At 35.6% G+C, this 19,577-nt stretch overlaps 1 protein-coding gene across 1 annotated transcript in view; it reads left to right on the top strand.

The window, feature by feature from the left end:
• Window positions 1-19,577, top strand: part of TMTC2 (transmembrane and tetratricopeptide repeat containing 2) — a gene marked incomplete at its 3' end in the record, with an annotated part of 47,510 nt that overhangs the window by 14,712 nt on the left and 13,221 nt on the right. The window contains exons 3-4 of the mRNA XM_010016234.1: window positions 6,124-6,238; window positions 18,925-19,010. Of these exons, the coding sequence (XP_010014536.1) occupies window positions 6,124-6,238; window positions 18,925-19,010 (201 nt within the window). The remainder of the gene's footprint in view (window positions 1-6,123; window positions 6,239-18,924; window positions 19,011-19,577) is intronic.

The raw sequence follows: 19,577 nt of genomic DNA, 5'->3' as shown, positions 1-19,577 counted from the left end.
GCTGATTTTCCAACTCAACAAGTTTGTAATGAATAAAAACATAAAACTTTGCACCAACTCTAATGCAAATTTCAAATATTGATGCTGTGACTGTAAGGAGATTATTAGTGTGCTGTACTGAAGAACTGATTTATATAAAATGTGCATATCTTACTTGTAATTGACTTTCAAGCCTTTGAAGGGAAAAGAAGCAAATGGAAAATCCTTTTGGACAATATTTGAAACAGGAAAAAGTGTTTAAGAAAAGTAAAATTAAACTTCTCCTTCAGTCATCATCCAAATAAATGTCTTACAAATGATAATGGCTAGGAATTTCAACAGGCTGCTTCTTTGGGCTTTACAGCATCTCTTGGGCCCACATGCTTAATCATCTTTGAGTCTTGAAATCTAATGTCTGCGAAGTAAATGGGGGAGCAGGAATACCTTTTTCATGAAGTTAAGAGTACTAATGGTTTAGGTGTAAAATAGTAGGGAAATACGGAGGAGCTGCACTGTTTATCAACCTGATGATGGTTTTGATACCAACCAACATTACTTTCACAAAGTAAAAGCATGTCTAAAGTGTTGATAACTGTGTTCATAACTGTGTGATAATTACTATAGTTCTCTTTCCACTCGATTTTTGGCAGGGATGCAGTGGTACCTCCATCTTCCCATTCTTTCATGTGGAGGGAGAGGAAATAAAAAATATTATACAAAAAGTTGCCAGATAAAAGCCTATTTTTATTATCTTTTCATGTAGTTTGCGATTGTAGAGTATTTGTCAAAATTGCACATCTTTGCTCGTTAAGGGGTTTTACGTAAGTTGAAGTGGGTTGGTTCATATGTTTTTGCTCCCCTCTCTTGTCTTTTGCCCAGTGTGACAGGTATGCTTTCTTTCTAAAAGGGAAGATGGAGATCAGTTCTACTCAGAATTAACAAAGAAAGGCAAATGCTGTTTGTCTACTGAAGTTTAAACAGACTTCTTTCTTTTTTTTTTAATTACTTATCCTGTTCCCCTCTGTAATGAGAGCATGCCAGTATTTACATTGCTGAAGAAATTGTTACAGCTCTGAAACGGGTTATTTGTTCAAATATCAGATTCAGGTTTTCTGGTAAGCTAGTGGATTTTTTTGCAATCAAGGATTCAGTTTCTGAACTCCCCTTTTATTGAGATTCCTGTGTTAGGGTTCCTTATCGTAAATGTTGCCCAGGACCATCTTTTTTATGTCTGCTACATGGGAGCATAAATGCAGTTGTAATAACAGAGAACAACAGATCTCTGGAATAAAAATATATTGAAGGCTTTTTTTTCTGGACCAGCCTCTCTTCATTCCTAAACTTTGTTTAAGAAAAACATAGAGATGGTAATTGTTACACGTTTACTTTTTCATAGATGAGTCAGGAGAAAAGCAGGATTGTTGAGAGGGAATGCAGCCTGGAATTGCTGTTATTAATTTCACAAGCTAAAGAATAGTAAATAATGCACAAATATTTGTAAAGCACCATAGAAGTTTTCTTGGCTTGATGTGTGTTTTTCTGTGAACTAAAGTTGCTAGTTGGAACTGCTAACAAGTTGTTTACAAATGAATTTTTGCTGTTCCCCAGACAACTTCAGTCTTTATTCAAGTTCGCCCCACTCAAGTAATAAACACTTTTAATGCATTCATCAGTTTGTGTTTTAACTTTTATTTTGGATTAAGTCTGATAGTTTAAGGTGAGAACAGTCTTACAAAACTTCAGTAATTTGTTGATGCGAATTTTGAATGTTGTGTGTCAATTTTTTAAACTTTAAGTCCTACATTTTCTTTAATCAATTTTTGAGTGTTTGCTTCTAGGTAGGTTTAAAAAAGCCAGTGTTTACTCCCTGGCATAACATACTGGGAAAGACAGCATTTTCCTTTTCTTTCCTGTATCTTTTTAAAAGTTTACCAGGTTGTATTTCAGTGATTTAATAAGGGATTTTAGTTGGATTTTTTTTTTTACTCTCCATGTTTCAGCAGAGGTGTTTTAACAACAAATATGTTCAGTAGGTTTTGAGTTTCCAAAGAGATTTTATTATCTTATTTTTCATGGATTATATAAGGATGACATTGAGGAAGGAGAATCCTTCTTAGATAGTTCGGGTTATCTTTGTTAACAATTTTTTATTCATTTTTTAAATCAAACTATTGAATCAAATAATCAACATACACAATTTTACACCGCCTGAATACTTTTGTCTGAAACTTTACTTTGTTGTTTTGTTATTTCCATTTCCCTGAATAGCATATCATGATCTTTGATTCAGTAGAAAGGGAAAGTGTTATTTGAATTAAGATATTTGCACACATTCATTTCCATTTGTCATTTGTCTTCATAATTCAGTTGCAAGCTGAAAGTTCAACTGTTCTCTTTAGCAAGAGAAAAGCTTCTTAGATCCAGGCAGATTAGAGTGGACAACATTGTTCCCGCTTCACCGTTGTTTGTCTTGCTCTCTTGCAGAATTAAGGTTATGCCAACCTGGTATTTTTCAGGCTTGTTAAATCTCAATTCTCAGTTTCAGTGAGATAGTTGAGAAATTAATCATGTTAAATTTGGAGCTGAAATTTGTCATATTCATTTTAATTTTGAAAGCAATTAAATGACTGAGAACTTGACCTACTCTCATTGCAAGGTGGTATAAATGTCATCTTTAAAGTTTAATAGAAATCTAGTTTGATATGGCCAAAGTGATAACTATTAAACAATTGTTTATTTTCCTACTTAATGCCACAGAATTTCTCCTGCTATTTATTTAAAAACAGCAGCAAAAAAAAACCCCAACTCTTTAAAATGATCCATTTTCCTGCAAATAAATGTAACTATCACAGGAATTCTCAAGCATTAAGAGATTTTTCAGTTTATAATTGGCTTAGGATACTAGGTGGAGGAATGGATTTGATGTAAAATGTTCCCATTTATGTTGATTATGATCTATGGAAAAGTAGGCAATGAAGTAGAGTTTGAATGGATTGACTGTTTTTTAGGTGTATGAGATATGTGAATGTTACCTTTGTTCCCATGCTATGATAGAGTATTATTTCTCAAAGACCTGGGACTGGTTTGGTCTTATTGTTGGTGCACAGGGAATTAAGCAGCAGGCAAAAAGTAAATATTACAAAGCTGTTTCATTCATAGCTTGTGCTGAATAGGGTCTCCAACAGGGGAAAAATTGGACTTGTAATTAAAGATTAAGTTGTGGTATACAAATATGCTTTAGCATCTTCTGAATATTAAATGTTCCATTTTGCAGTTTCAGGTATTACAGATTTTATATGAAAAATGTATATAAAAAATCAGTGGAATAAAAATCCATTTTAAATTCCAGAATTACTGACCTAGTTTCTTTTTCTTTTGAGAATTTAATTTTTAATTTCTCACAATGCACGGATAAAAAAAACACTTGAGTGCTGAAATTCAGCTGAAATCATAGGGTATGTTTTTAATAGGGATGTGGCTTCATTCAGGTATAATTTTGTTTCTATTTTTGAATGTTGAACCAATGTTGTTACAGTTTTGCAGGACAAATTTGTCTTGAGATATGGATTGAGGAATTGGATGCCAGAGATGTAGTTAATAACTGAATTTTTTTTTTTCCTAAGGTTAATTGTGTTACTTAAGACAAAAGAAGGAGTGAAGATCCTTAAGTAGCAGATGTAGCCTCTTTTCCATGTAGATCATCCTCTTTTTTTTCCCCTCATATACTAACAACCAAGAGGATGTGGCTGCTGCAGATAATAGCTGTTCATAACTTCTAGGGCTATGAGCATGATCTATAAAATAAGCATTTATTCTACAAAACATTCTATGTAGCTTCATCTCCAGCCAGAACTAGGTCATTCATCTAATTCTGTGTTTAAATAGATATGAAGATGTATACCAAGCTTTTATAGTTTGGGGAAGTAAAATACCCTTCATGTTTCTTTTAATGATAAATTGTGAAATTACTGTGCTTTATGTTTGCTGTTTTCTGCTACTATCACTTCTTCTAGTATAGCACATTAAGTTAAATCAATCATTCACAGTTTTACAAACTTTGACAAAAGCCTAAATGGAATATATTTCAAATGAAAAAATGCAGATTAAATATTGATTGATATTAAAAAGCTGACACAGATTATTTTGCAGAATGTAAAATAAAGCATTGCCTTAAAACTTGTGTTAACTCAAATAAAAAATGGAGCATACAGCATGAAGTGAAGCATAGATGAGAAACTAATACATTTAACAGTGTTAATAGGGTTTTTTTTTCCAGTCTAACAAACAGATGAAAAGATGAACCGAATCATTCTCTTGTATGTCCTTTCATTTACTGAGCTTCAAAGTGGTTGGGAGCAAGTAACTATATAGCAGGGAATTGTATTGTTAATAGCAGTCCAAATGGTCATTTGATGTAATGCTTTTTTATGGGAGATCAGAGTGAAAACAAAAGTAGCTACAGATTATATGGAACATACAACTATGGGAAATTGGATGGTCATGTACTGCAGAAGCAACATCAGAGAGTGTTTTCACAAATGAGTTACAAAAAAATCTGGGTTGGTTTTTCTTTTCTTACAAGTATTAATGCTTATAAGCTGGCTAGTCACCTTAATTGCTGCTTCTGAATTTTTAAACAACTTTATTTCATTAAACAGGAGAATAATGGAACAGTTGTGACTTTTACCAATTTAGTGGTAAATATTTGCTGAATTATTTCTCATCTTATGAAATAGTAGGCTCACAGAAGAGGAAATTTATTTTCTCATGGAAATTCTGCATTTATTTTTTTACTTGCCTTTACAAAATTTGTTGTGCACAGTTGGATGACATTATTTTTGTGAATCCTAAAAGGGTTCCATCAGTTTTTTCCCAGCAATGATTAGTTTAGTCTGCTCAGAGGAAAATGCTCTTTGCTGCTTATTCATCCCTATGGCAAGATGCTTCTGCAGCAAACCACAGCAGATTGAAAGTGATGCACTTTCTGAGGAAAAAACATGTATCTGAAATAATTATAAACCTATTTAGCAGTGTTATGTTAAAACTACATTGAAAGTTTGCATTACTCAGGATTGATACAAATTCCTGTAAAAAGATTGGCTTGAGTAATTGAAGCAGTAGACTTTAACTGCTACATGAGCTAATGTTTATACTTAGTGCCTCTGGAGGGAAGAATAGTTTGCCATATATTGTGTGTTTGGTGGAAAGGACATGCATCATCTTTCCATTGTTTTTGATCATAAAAAGAATACTTGCGAAAGTAGAACTGTTTTATGAAACAACTTTGATGTATTTATGAGTATAATGTGGGGGTTTTTTTATGTATACACATAGACTATAATTATAATGCCATTTAAATTAGCTTCCTAAATTGTGAATAACATGGGCTGTGTTTTCCATAAAATATTACTTCCAGTTTCTTTTTTAAGTACAGTTTTTGTGCCACTCAACACAACTGCTAAGGGAACACATGTGGAGCCTTAAATATTTTTTACCTCAAGTCCTTTATAGATGGGATATAAAAGCACATTGTATAACATAATAAATTGTATGGAAAGGAACCACATGTTTTCCAAGTAGAAAAAAAATGCATTTTAGTGATCTGAATAGTATGTTTATATCCATCTGGCATGCTTTAATCCTGGTTACTTACCTAACCATTCTTACAATTCCTGCATCATTTGTCAAATTTTCATACCTCAGTGAGAGCTTTGTCTACTCTGGGAAAATTTGTTGCTATTTAGAGTAAATAGGCTTTACAAAAAAAAGCTAAAGCTATGAAGATGCCCCAGTTCCACATTTCACTCTGTGGATTTTTATTTAGAGGTAATATAAAATAAACCGGTCATTTTGCTATTGTAGTTTGTAAATCATAGAGACATATTTTGTTTTTAAAGTTCCTTTTCCCACCTGAAAGCTCTATGTATGCAGAATGTATGCATATCACTGCTATGAAATGTGAATCTCACAGTAAGATGCAGAGATCCAGAGAGCCAGGGGGAAAAAGGACCAACCACCCCTCCCATTCCATGAAAATAGTTTCTTTGTGGTGTTTGTCTTCCTGAGGAACTTCCTGATACTTGGATACTCTGTCGTGTAATTGGATTGTAGCTCTTTCTGAATACTGTTTTCTGCTCTTGACAGCATGGGGTAACCTTGGAAATGTTCTCAAGAGCCAGAGCAAGATTTCTGAAGCTGAAAGCGCCTACAGAAATGCCTTGTACTACCGCAGCAACATGGCCGATATGCTTTATAATTTGTAAGTATGTGTGACTTTCCTGGGCTTGGATCATCTGTGAAACCTGTTGTGAATGGAGCTAATGGAGCTATTGATTTACTTGCTGGAAATGGAGATGATGTTATACTGTTGCTTTGTAATAGTAATTTCATTAATTGTGCTCCTTGAACTATGGGGTGAATGTGTATTCATTGATTGGGTATGGAGAAGGTAAACTTATGAATCTGTTTGCTTTAAAAAAGAGAGAAAAAAACCCCACACTGAAAAAAGTACAGATAGATGAGCTGGCAACAGTAGCCCTCCGTCTGTTTCCGACTCAGCTAAAATGTAGAGGTGTTATTTAGACTTCTTTTTTAAGTCTGAATAATACTTGGTGGGCAGAGTGGGTGTAAGCACTTCCTAGCATAAACCAGTACCCCTTGGTTAGCTCCAGAGGACTTAATGTTAAAATAGCAAATTGCTTTTCTCCTGTGATTGACTTCAGAGCAGCATAGGTTCAAGCAAGTTTAATTACTAGAATATTGTTGTAGATGGGTAAAAGAATAAATACCATGAGCATCAAAATAATTATACAGCAGGGAAAAAGATTTCCCAACTCATTAATACACCACATCATGAACACTGAAGGTAGTGCCATGCTAAGCTTCTCCCTGAGGCAAGATTGTGCTGCATGCCCCAGCAGGGTGGAGGCTGATTCTCTAGGTGTCTTGGCTGATCATCTCACCATTTCCTGCTCATCACTGCTTATCATTCTGGCCCTGGCCTTTTCTTCCCCTCCTGCCACCACCCACACAGCCCAAGCCCCCAGAGCGGGGCTGTGCTGCAGGATGAGCTCATCACCTTCAATAGCCATGAGCTGCTGTTTCATGATGTGTGCAGAGAACAGAATCATAGAATCATAGAATGGTTTGGGTTGGAAAGGACCTTAAGATCATCTAGTTCCAACCCCCCTGCCATGGACAGGGATGCCTCACACTCAGCCATGTTGCCCAAGGCTATGTCCAACCTGGCCTTGAACACTGCCAGGGATGGAGCATTTACCATTTCTTCGGGCAACCCATTCCAGTGCCTCAGCACCCTCACTGTGAAGAACTTCTTCCTTATATATAACCTTACATACTGCTGTTCATTGCGTAGTAGCATGAAAATAATGTCCCGTGTGAAAAGTATCTCTGTGAGACACATGTACAAAAACTAAATGCAAATAGTAAGCCCCTTTAAATAAATAAAAAAATAATATGTTCTGCCTGTAAGTCTAGTTTAAAATGGTCATTTATAATGTCCAAAATGAAATTTACCATAATAGACTTTTTTCTACATTTTTCCATGTTTAACAAGGAGCAAGTTGCCCATTTCATTAATTTTCTGTACAGTTAAATATACTGGAAGCTTAAAATAATTTAATAATAGAATTTCTGTTCCAAAATCAAACTACTATCTGAAAACATGTATATTTTTAATAAACATCAGTTATACACATACGTAATTTTTTTGTCTGTTAGGCAGTAGAGAGTGTGAAAAGCATATTTTTAAGAAGAAACTCCTTCTGCTTACATTTAAAAAACATCTTCTGAATCCAGCAGAAGATGGTAGGGAGAAAAGTGACCAGATTGATACTCTTTAATTTCTTATATGTCATTCTTTTTGGGGATGAAAATTATAACTATTAAAATTTTTGTATGCCTATACAGTACTTTAGTTTCTTACTCTGTCATGGAGGGAAACTGAAGTTAATACTAGGGTAAGAAGACAAAAGGGGTTGGGCGATAAAGACAGGGATGTAAAAGAAAGCAGATTTCGATAGTTCTGCTGGTGTCAGAACAAGCTGGTAATGTTCCAGCTTTACATTGACATATACCTACAAACTTTGATTTCTGTCGAATAGAACATTTCTTGGAATTCTACTGAATTTGTGTAAAAGGAATCTAACTGAAATGCTGGTTACAGTATGTAAGGCATGATGTTACCTTGTATATACCTGTGAAAGTGAAGTATATTCAGAGGGAAGTGTTTGCTATATAGTGTGTGTATACATATGCTTATGCAAAAAAGGGTTTCTAATTCTTAAGCTATTAGTATATTAAATACAAGAGAATTATTTCCTTTTCTTTAAAAAAAAAAGCTTCACACAACTGTTAGTTATTCAGCAGAAATCGAAAAATCTTGCATCATTTTATTTTTTGTTTTTGTAGTCTTTCCATGTGTTGGATACTTCCATATCTAGCACGAAAACTAGGTGGTGAATGGAGTGTGCTTTGATACTACAAGACCCAAATAAATCAGTTATTTTAAGCATAAACTCTGAAGAGCTCCCTTGCAAATTCAGCCCAGCTTTCACGTGCAGTTCTCTGGGAGCCTTTTACAAAAAATTCTGTAACAGAAAAAGGTGTCTTATATGTGCTTGCAAGAGGCCAGTTAGATTTGCTGTTCCTGGTTTTTAGTGCGTGTCTTTGAAACGGAAACAGTCATTTCATGGAACTTTAGGAAAAAAAGCACCCTTGCAGTCATTTCTAGTTACTGTATTTTGGCCGTAAAATATCTGATGTATATTGTAGTCTCACATGCTCTTTACTGGTTTTTATCTTACATCTCAGTATTTGATACAGATTAGTTGGCACATGCTGATGAGTGTTGACAGACAGCAATACGAAAGTGCTATCTGATCGATGAAAAAAATAAGGATTAACTCACAATTTGTAATGGGTAGTAAACAAGAGAGAAACTACATAAACAGAAGCATTTGATGATCTCTCTTTCAAGAAACTAAAATGTGACATTGGCTTAGCAATTGCCTATGAATGTGTTTAAACATAGAGGATTTAACACATTAGGTGAATGGCTGATTTCAGTGGTATATTTTTATTTTCTGATTATTATACCTCATGGCTCTGAGTTACAGCTGCTTTTGCCATTTAGGACAATTTAAACCACATTAATTTAGATTGCATAATTACATAATCTCCATTTGAAGGTTTGTCTCATTCATGTCAATTCCCATAGTGTTCAGGCATGTCCATTCTGTAACCTTAAATAAATTCCTTTTAGAGACCAGCAGAAAAATGTTTATTATTTTCATTTATAAAAACAAAAGAGGGGAAAAAAAGAAGGGGGAAAAATAAAAAGAAAAAAAGCCCCTGCTAACATTAATACTGGGTTGGAGGTTCGTCAGTACTTTAGATATGGGTAAAAATGGGTTTGTTCTGCTGACATTTTCTCAGGTCCAAATAAGTATAAGTGAAACATATGCATAGATATACCTCAGGATAGTTGTGACCCAGCCCGTTTTGTAGATCTGTGCCTTGGAACTTACAAAACTTGAGCTCAGACTAAGGACTTGAATTCTTGTCTGGAAGCTTGTTTTCTGAAACTCACATGAAAAACTGAGGGTAAATTCCTGCCAACTCTGAAAGCATAGGAGATTTTCATAGCAATTTAAGTGCAGAAAGGATTTCAGTTGTTGTTTTATACTGTAAAATGGAGATTGTATTAAAAAATGACTTTAATAAAGTAGTTTGTGCTTCAAAAAGACATATACAGTGGCCTCCTATGAATAACTTCTCTGACATCTTGGGACTGCACTGCAGGTAATTTTTGCAAGTAAATCTCAGAGCCAGATTCTCAAAGCAATGTAGGACTGCTGACTTCAGCTAAATTTCATAGGGTAGTAAATCAGCATAAACTGAGATTTCTTTCTATATTGTTGGGGTTTTTTAACTGAGAAATTCATGTATTTCAATATTGTGAAGTACCAAGGACAGAGCTGTAGAAAAACAGTAGTTTGTTCTTCCAAACTATGCAATGATTAAAACCAAACTATTTTTAGCTTGTTTTGACTTTTCAGTCTTTGTTGCCTTATGATTGTTAGCTAAAGCTCATGGGTTTTTTTGTATCGTTTCACATCGCTTCTAATTAATGACTAAAGTAACATGGCTTATCATGCAAAAGACAGTTTTGCGTACATGATTTCACTTGTATTTAAGCTTAGCTATGCTTAGTGTATTCTTTTATGATCTGTATTGGTAACCTACGTTATCTTGAGTTTCGAAGGACGTTCACAATCTCACATAAATATTGAATTTTCCTTTAAAATTACACTAATTGCTTTAAATGTTGTAGTTTTGGAATATACAATACCCTATAAATGATAAATTTCTACCAAACTTCCATCCCCTTGCTTCTCTCCCAAAACATCCAATTTTGCCTTTAGCGATACAGGGCTGTGTGTACAAGTATGAATTTCCATAAACTTAACTTCGGTGAACTTAGCGTATTATGTCAATAAATGTGGATTTTTTTTAGATTTCTGTTCAGTAAAGTCTTCAGGAGTAGCTGAAATTTTTATTCTGTAAAGTCTGGGATTGCAGAAGTGGTTTATAGTCAAATTTTAACTCTGAATCCTTGGATAAAAATCAATATAAGCAAATTTCTTCCTTGTCTCTTGTTGTTAGCCTATACAATATTTGAAATTGTGTCCCCTCTGCTTCTGTGTTTTAAAGGTTCTGGCATAAAAATCTCCTTTGCTGAGCTATCAGAGATGAAAAGCACTAAAAGCATGCTCATTTACAAACCTATATTGAACTGTGTTTGAACCTGCCCCAGACAAAGTTGCTGCACCACTTCATGTCACAGGAAATGAGTCAAGGTTATGGTTCCTCTTCCTTGATAGTCCAGAAGTGGTTTTTTCCATGCAGGATGTTGAGATAAAAAGCCAAGAGGATGCATCATCTGCTGTCAAAATACCTGATTATTTTTTTCTTAGCTGTGAATGCAGACTTGTTACAAACCTGGTTGGAATTAATCTCTGCTTTGCCAGCTAGTTCTTCCTTTGTCAAAGACAGTAGCTGAAATGTGTAGAAGCTGCCTTAATAACATCTTGCTATATTGTGAGACCGGCTCTTGAGGTAGCGCTTCTGTGACCAGTGGTGTCCTCTGGCGCAGAAATCTGCTCCAGGAGTCTCTGTAGGTCCTGTATGAAGTACAGATATTTTTGTAAGGTTGAGAGCTGAAATGCATTCAGTGACCTAGCTATTCAGTTACATATTTGAAAGTGTGGTGTTCACAGTCCTTGCATAAACTTTCTCCATTTTATAAAATTAGGAAAATAATTCTTGGACTCTGCCATTCAATTTCATAGCAGGCCCCTCTTGCAAGAAGTTCTGTGCAGCTCTCACCTTATGTTGACTGCTGGGGCACATGAGGGGGAATAGACATCTTGTTTGAGGATTGCTGCCATGGCACACTGTAGGACTGATATGTAAAACAGGTGTTTGTCTCAACCATTGCTCTCTCTGAGCTATGAACTGTAGCGAGTGTGGCGAGACTGTTTACCCCTCAAAAAGAGACTTTATTGCTCCCTGAAACAACTTGTGGATTCAGGTCTGTTGATTCAGCTGGAGCGTCCTTGCACAGGGAGGAGGCTGGGATGTTTCAGTTCTGACAAGTGGATGGGAACATCCTGGGAAGAAACAAAAAGCGGACAGGAACGTCTTTGCAAGAAACAAAAAGCAGATGGGAAAGTCCTTGCAAGAAACAAAAAGTGGATGGGAACATCCTTGCAAGGAACAAACTGTGTGGCCAGCAGATAAAAAGCCTCTGAAACGCGCAATTCACAGATGCAGCCTGCAGCCCATGACTGGTCGCAGTTGTTGCACAATGCTGAGGCGACGGCTATCTGATTGATATCCAGACACGATATGGTATAAAAGAAGTTGGAAGACTTCTCCCACCAATCTGGATGATGGGACGCCATACAACTCCGTGGTTGTATCTTAACTATTTGACTCTCTCTCTCTCTGCAAATCTATCGATATACTGCTTCTATCCTTTTTTTCCCCTACTCTTCCTGTTTTCCTTCTTCTCTTCTATTTTATTTTATTTTTTACAATAGTTTTAGGTAGTAAATTGCATTATTTGGACATTTGCCCTTGTTTGTGTCTTAATTTCTCCCCGTGAGATCCAAATCCTCTTTGTACCGTCCACTGGGATGTGACACACACCAGTGCCCAGGAGAGGGAGAAAGATGGGAGCAATGCTACTCCTCATCCCTCTGTCAATGAAACACGGGTTGTTGGAGTTGATATGGTTCCCAGCCAAACTGCTCCACTAGCACAGAAAAGAATAGGACTCTCTTTGCTGATTGATTTGCTTCCATTTGGAAAGCTCTTCCCTGGAACTGTGAGAACATGACAGAGTTTTGACTGTGCTATCTGAAAGACTAGAAGTTGTTTTGGGGGTGCTTGTTTTGTTTTGATTTTTTTTTTCCTAGTGGGGTTGTGGATACCTGTGCGTAGTGAGTTCTGCAAAGGGAATGGTCATTCTGTGTTAGTGCAAACTGGATATGTTTGGGTTCTTATAGATTAAAAGAAGTAGGACTTATATTCTATTTACATATTTGCTAACAGGGTGTTAGTGGAAAACATTAAACATGTTCCCCTTTGTACCGTTCCTTACTGATTGGCTTTTTTGGTAATGAAACCTAGTTGTAGACTCTTACGAAAGAATAGCAGTCATTTGGTTGAGTAGCTAGATGGCTTGCTTACTAAAAACCAAAACAAAATCTTAATTAAAGACCAAAATTTATAATTTCATGTACTGGGCTACTGTAGCATTTATACCTGTCTTTCCACCCACTAAGTTTGCAAATGACAGTTGAGAGAGTTGCCTTAGGCAAAGCACATCCTCTGTTGCTGTGTAGCTGGAGACATATCTGTGTGGGGAATGAAAGAGGATTTTCTTCCATTTCTTTTTTTGTTTGCCAGTGTAGCATTTAGATAAAAATAGTTCTTTGTAGATAATCCCACCTGAAATCAATGGGATAAATGTAGCTTCAGGCATAGATGAACTGCAGTCATGGCAAAATAATAGCTAACAGGCCCTGTATTAACTGCTAACAACCAGTAAACAAAATTGATTAAAATATTTCAATGTTGTACCTGGCTTGAAAATTTTGTAAATATTTCACTGTCATACCTGTTTACTTTGATGACAGTTACATTCTTGTGTATTGTGCTTGGTCAATTTATGCCAGCTTTAGTCATTGAGGAGTTTGCTTTGTAAGTAGACCAGCTGGCTTTAATTGGACTTCAACAAGAAGAAATTAATATGTAACTTGAGAAAAACAGTAGACTGTCTGCTGCCTTTTTATATTGTGTGACTGATTTCCAGTCCCCAAAACCAGTTTTGTGCCATTAGTATTCAGTGACTTTAGGCCAAAACCAAGGTGGAGAAGGAAGACAGGAAGATTTTTCAAGTTGTTGGTCAAGCAAGATAGGTAAAAGATGGCAGCTTAAATAATTCAGGATTGTTGCAAAGAGCTCATTTGGGGACATATTTCCCTGCATGTATTTAAATGAGCCATTATATCTATAGAAGTGATGTGCATCATTTCTAGATAGCCAGAACTTGCTTCTTACTTTTTCTTTTCCAAGTAATTTCATCCTCATGTATTTCTAGAGAGAAACTTTATTCTTCCACTGCACTTGTCTTACTATGCTAAAGGAGCCACTGACTTCCTCTCCACTCTCCTTGCATCTGATAGACTTCACATTTTCCTAGTTATGTTAGTAAACTTTCTTTGAATGGAAATTTTATGTCTCAATTAACATTTTAATTTATCTGCCTTACAGCCAGGAGGCAGACTAAAGAGAAAATAAAGTTTTGGAACTGCAAACTTGAAGCAACTGCTCCTGTGTTTTGTTTTTTTGGGGGACATTTTGGGGTTATACTTTTTATTTATTTAGCTAGGTATTCTTAGCCACTGTAGAAAGTGTACTAAAAAGTGCCAGAACACTTTAAGGTCTTCATCCAAGTTTATCACTTGAGCTTACTCTTCTGTATCAAGCATCCTTATTTCAAGGACATGCTTTCCTTTGTTCATCCTTGCATAAGGAAGAGAGAAGGCTTTGTGTCTCTATAACCACAAAAGACAGGTACGTACTCAATGTGTGCCAGTTGCTATGTTCCTCCACTGGCTTATGTTCAAGGCCTCGTACTGCATCGCTGCCTTGGATTCTTTCTGTCTGTTCCTTCTACCCTCTGCCAGCAATCTCCAAAGAGCAGTTGTCATTTCAAAGTGTAAATAAAGAAGGGAAAGGCATGTGAAGAACAGATCCACTCCTGGCTATACAAAGAGCTTTCTTACGTAGCTATCTGCCTTGGTCATTGGGAGGGGTGAGCTACTGGAGACTCAGCAGTGCCCACAAGAAGTGAACTCCAGCTTCTGGATGTTCTTCCTCTGCATCTAGAGGTCATTCAGAGCACCTTCCCCCACTCTTCCCATATTTACTATAGACGAAGTAGCAATGTGAGATGAAAATCAATGGTCTCCTTTAAAAGGAAATGGAGTAGAACTGTATATTTGTCGAACCTTACAAATGCACCCTGAACCTTTTAAAGATGTCTTCAATGTAATAAAGCATAGTAATAAACATGACAACCAAATTTTACATTGATTGTGCAATCAGGTACATTTATTAGCCAAATTGGAAAGTTTTGGCTAAACATTTAGTCGTCCTTTTTATTTTCACACACACACACAAAAGATGGAAATATTCACGCATCAAACCTTTTTCAGAAAGAGCTTGCCATTTTTTACAGACGATTAATCTGTTATCACTCCTTTCTAGGTGAGTGGAAAGAAACTCATTTTTGTCTAAAAGTTTTGAGAGCCAGTAAGTGAGGAAGCACAGACTCCATCTGCCATTGCCAGCTTCTGACTGCAACCTTAGCAATCAGCTGGAGGATAATGGGTTGTCCTCCCATCTTCCATAGAAGGAAGGATGGAACTGAGGTTATCAAAATGGGGCTGATAAGATGCTAAGAACTTCAAGGAGGTCATGGACTTTCATTGTTACAGCCTGTGGGTCTCACTTCATTAGCCTGTGTTAATGCTCCTCTATTATGTAGTGAGTCAGTTCTTTTCTTGCAAGGTTTGCTTACTATACTATTTATTCATCAATTAGTTCACAGCTTATGACACCACTTCTTTCTGTTCAACTATGGTCAGTTTACTTGAACATTTTACAATTCTCTAGTTGAACTGGCATAGAAAAGTTTTATTTTTAGTGATTTCAAGGTAAATTTTAGTATCTTTGATGAAAATTCTCTAGCCAGAAGATAGTAAATGCTAATACGTGTGAAAATAAGACAAGAGGCGTATTGACCTTTGCTTTCATGGCTTTGGCCTCCATTCTGAAGTAAAAGAGACTCTACAGTCAACTCCAATGAAAAGGAATCATTTCTGTGACAAAATAATGCATACTTCACCAATTTCTGAAGGAGAAGGGTGAATATATGATCAAGCTTGCACTTGAAGCTTGTTGAAGAGTAATTAATGCAAGTTAACATACTGCAAAGGTAATTGTTTCAGAGGCAACCCTGGGATTTACTGCCTGAACTCAGCACTACTGGAGCAGCCAGCAGAGAGCCTTGAGTGAAGGAGATCACTCCTCCACTGCCAGGGTCCTATCCTTGGGCTGGTGTTCCTTCACCAGCCCTGCTGTCTCTGCTGATCAGGTTCACTGATTTAGCAACGTGGTATCAAGGGTAAACTGCACTGTCCTCAGAACCTTGGGTCTGCCTCTCTGATGTAATGCCTAGCAGAAAATCAACGTGATTTTTGTCTTGGAAATGGCTTAGATGTTGTGAAATGCATCAATGGAAAGGAGAATATAGGACCTAAAGATGGGAAGATTTTCTTGAACTAGCTTTGAAATAAGCAGTACTTTGTCATTTGATCCTGGGGCTTATTTGTGTTTGCTCAAAAGGTAAATATTTATAAGAAGGTGGTGGTATTTTACCTGTTGAAACTGGAGACAGAGGCAAATATTGAAGTATTGCTCATTTGTATTCTTTGTGTGTGATGAATGAGACGGTAGACCTGTGGAAGTAATAGTAAGCAGTAATGCAGTTAAGAGATTGGGTTTATAATACATGCCTAAAAAAGAGAAGCCAGATGTTTCACAGGCAGTGATAATTTTGGCAGCAGTTAAACTTGAAATGTTTGGATTTAGTTTTAGTTGCATTTTGTGAGTAATTAGATAGAGGTTTGTGGGTGTATTTATATGCCTACATTTTGTTTGAGCTTAAAGCTAGAGACAGTGTCATTTTTGACATCTTGGAAGTGAAATATAACTGCTTTTTAAACTCTTCTAATATTCACTGTAAATTCACAAATGCTTTGCAGGTTTAATAAAATGTTCATAATCTTAACTTACTATCTATTTAAATAACTACTTGTCCCTTCATAGGTGAACATTCAAGCCAGGTATCTGTCAGAAGTATGCTCCCCTAATTTTATTCAGCTGAAAATTTTATTTTTTGATTTTCCTTTAAGCCTTTTCCTGACTTTGTTTAATCTGAAACTAGAACTAGACAATCATAAATCTAACCATTTTTGCACTGTCAGAAGCCACAGGGAAAACCAGCGATCAATCAGGACCAATTTCACAAGAAAAGGAGGCACTTTCATGCCTTGTCAGGGTTTTTTAAATTATATCCTGGGGGTTTTTTTTCTCCTTTTTCCTCTACCAAACCTCATAACAAATAGAAATATATACTAATTATTTGCTGAAATGCAGCATTCAATCTCATATCTGAGCAGGTTGGCCTTTTATTTATGTGTTTAGACATGTATATATAAAAATGAGGTGGGGGGCAAGAGAGAGACAATGTCTGTTAATGGAATAACTTTTAAAAGGAAAAAAAAAGTCTTCAAGAAGAGGAGTAGAACAAAAAAACCTTAAAGTATGAAGTATTTAATTAGGTGTGTCAATACTAAAACATGTAGTGAACACAGAACATTAATTTGGTAATAATTACAAATAAAAGTTCTTTTGACCCAAAAAGCGCATACACTCACCAGAGTAATTTATTTTGTTCAAGTTGACCAATTATTGTATTATTTCTCTTAATATGTGAAATGGTTTACTCCAGAAATAAAATATAAATGGAACTTCTGTGATAAATTTGTCGCAAAATTGTGTCTAAAAATGTTTATATTATTTTAAAAAAGCAGCTTAAATGTGAGACTATGCAACTCATTTATTTTTATGTTAATTCTACTTCTATCCATAGAAAACTGGATCAAAATGCCATAATAATAACAACAATAACAATATCATCCCTTGGAGTAATAAAAATCTATAATCTAAGAGTAAAAAATCTATACAATTGTTTAAGGTAAACAAAATTCAGGTTTTAGAAAATTTGCAAAATGTTATTGCTATTCTGACAATCATACCTCTTGCCACCTGCAAGACACTTGACTGCTAGTTAAAAACCTTGGTGCCATGCCAAAAAATATCCTGAACGTTATTCCCTCATTGCTCACATTACTGCAAGTGCCAACTAAATGTAAGTTCTGTTACTCTTAGAAGTGATTTACTACCTAATCTGAAATTACTTGAGAGTTTCAGAAGCAAAACTATGTGGTGCTGGTAGATAGTGTAGAAAAAAAAGAGTACCTATTCCTCCATTCTGTTAAACCCTGACCCAGTGATGGGAAGGAAATAGTTTAGATGATGGTTACTTCTTTAGCTAAGTGCCCTTTTCTTTTAGAATCATTGAATAGTTTGGGTTGGATTTTCTTCCCTTAAAGTCTAATGGTTTAATTCAAAAAGTTTTTGTGAGACTTGGAGGGAAAAAAGTCTCTTGATTAGAGACCAGAGATGGAAAAAGTCCAGGATCTTTGCAATTCAAAAAGGTGTCAGCAGATGAAAGCATAGAGGAAGAAGAGGAAATTGCTGTAGGTTGGGGAATCTACAAATAGAGGTGATAACCTTCCCACCTAAAAGAAATAGCTACATTTATTTTTTCCTGGATATTTTGAGGTATGTGAAGAGGGACATTTATCTCAGGATAATAAGGTCTAAGTCTCTACTCTGAAATGACTAATCTTTATGAATTTTTAAATCGTTGTGATTTTAATGTATTTGTGTATGTTTTTTTAAGTGTTCTAAAACTTTGGGAACACTGTAATGCTTTGGGCCTTCATTTAAGCATATCACTGATGTCCAGACTGCGCATTTCTCAGAAATTTGTGGATGGCGGTGTAAATTGTAGTTCACAAGGATGCTTGTCTTGAAAACTTTAATTAAAGACCCAGAATTATGAAACTAACTGAGAACTGGAAGTATTCAGTATCAATTTTGATATTCTTTGTTTATTAAATTTGTTCAGAGCAGAAAGAAGACAGGAAAAAATTGAACTGGTGTAGGTGCTCAGCTGTACAGTATGTAATGTAGTGAAATTGCTTAACAAGAGGACTGCTTACTGCAATACATGTGAAGTGTGTTAATTTTATTGTGCATTTGGAATAAGATCTGCTTATTTCAAGTCAAGGAAAAACAACAGGCTAAATATGAGTGGCTTAGAAATACCGCAACCATACCCCATCCGCTATAAAAAGTCTCAAAGTCTACCATTTTCTCAACTAAATAAATTAATCTCCTGGTTTCCAAGAAAGCCCAAACTGTTGCATTTAACATCTACTTTTTTAAATCTATGTGGATGCACCTGATGTCTATGACTTAATCTTGTTTTCACATAATTTTCCCATTTAATTGTTGGTAACATGCAGAGCTGTATCTCTGAAATACCAGTCAGCATATGTTTGTTTGTTATATTAGTTTTGTTCTCAGTATTTATTTTGAAGTTACTCTTTGCAGTAACCTCCCCCTCTCTTTTTCTTGCTTCTTTTCCTTGTGCAGAGGATTACTACTTCAGGAAAACAGCAGGTTTTCAGAGGCGTTGCATTACTATAAATTGGCAATTGGTAGCAGACCCACACTAGCATGTAAGTATTTCAACTATACAAGCTTGCATAATATTGACTAGGGTTTTCTCTTAGGGAAATCTTCCTAGTCTATAGTAACACTTTTTTTTTTTTTTTAAAAAAAAAGGTTTTAATTCAGAAAGCAAAAAGTGAAAATGTGCACTTTTTGTTTGAAAGCAAGTGTTTATTAGTCAACAACTACATTTAATGTAGTGTAGGGAGGAAGCAGATAATGAGTTAACACTGGACAGCACTGCTTCTGATCTGGGGTAGTGAGCCATCAGTGCTGTTGCCCAAATCTTCAGTCTCCTGTTTTCTGTTTCATATAGCCAGTCCCTGATTTTTGAGGTATGTGGTGTGGTTAATACAAGTATTTTTGAAGTCCTTTCACTTTTCCTGTCTTGCCTGGGGGAAAAGGGAAATAATGCATAGGATGTTGCTAGCAATCAGTTCCAAAATTAAGTGGATGCTTTTTAAGATTGCTGTGGTTTTTTTGTAGCTTCAGTATTAAATCTTCTATATATGTATATATACACATACATGTATATATGTATAAATATATGTATATATTTTTGTAACATTTCAAAC

This window comes from Nestor notabilis, unplaced genomic scaffold (assembly GCF_000696875.1).
Source record: "Nestor notabilis isolate BGI_N333 unplaced genomic scaffold, ASM69687v1 scaffold2376, whole genome shotgun sequence".
NCBI classification, from domain to species: domain Eukaryota; kingdom Metazoa; phylum Chordata; class Aves; order Psittaciformes; family Psittacidae; genus Nestor; species Nestor notabilis.
The sequence above is the reverse complement of the archived record's forward strand: the minus strand, read 5'-3'. Positions and strand labels throughout refer to the sequence as shown.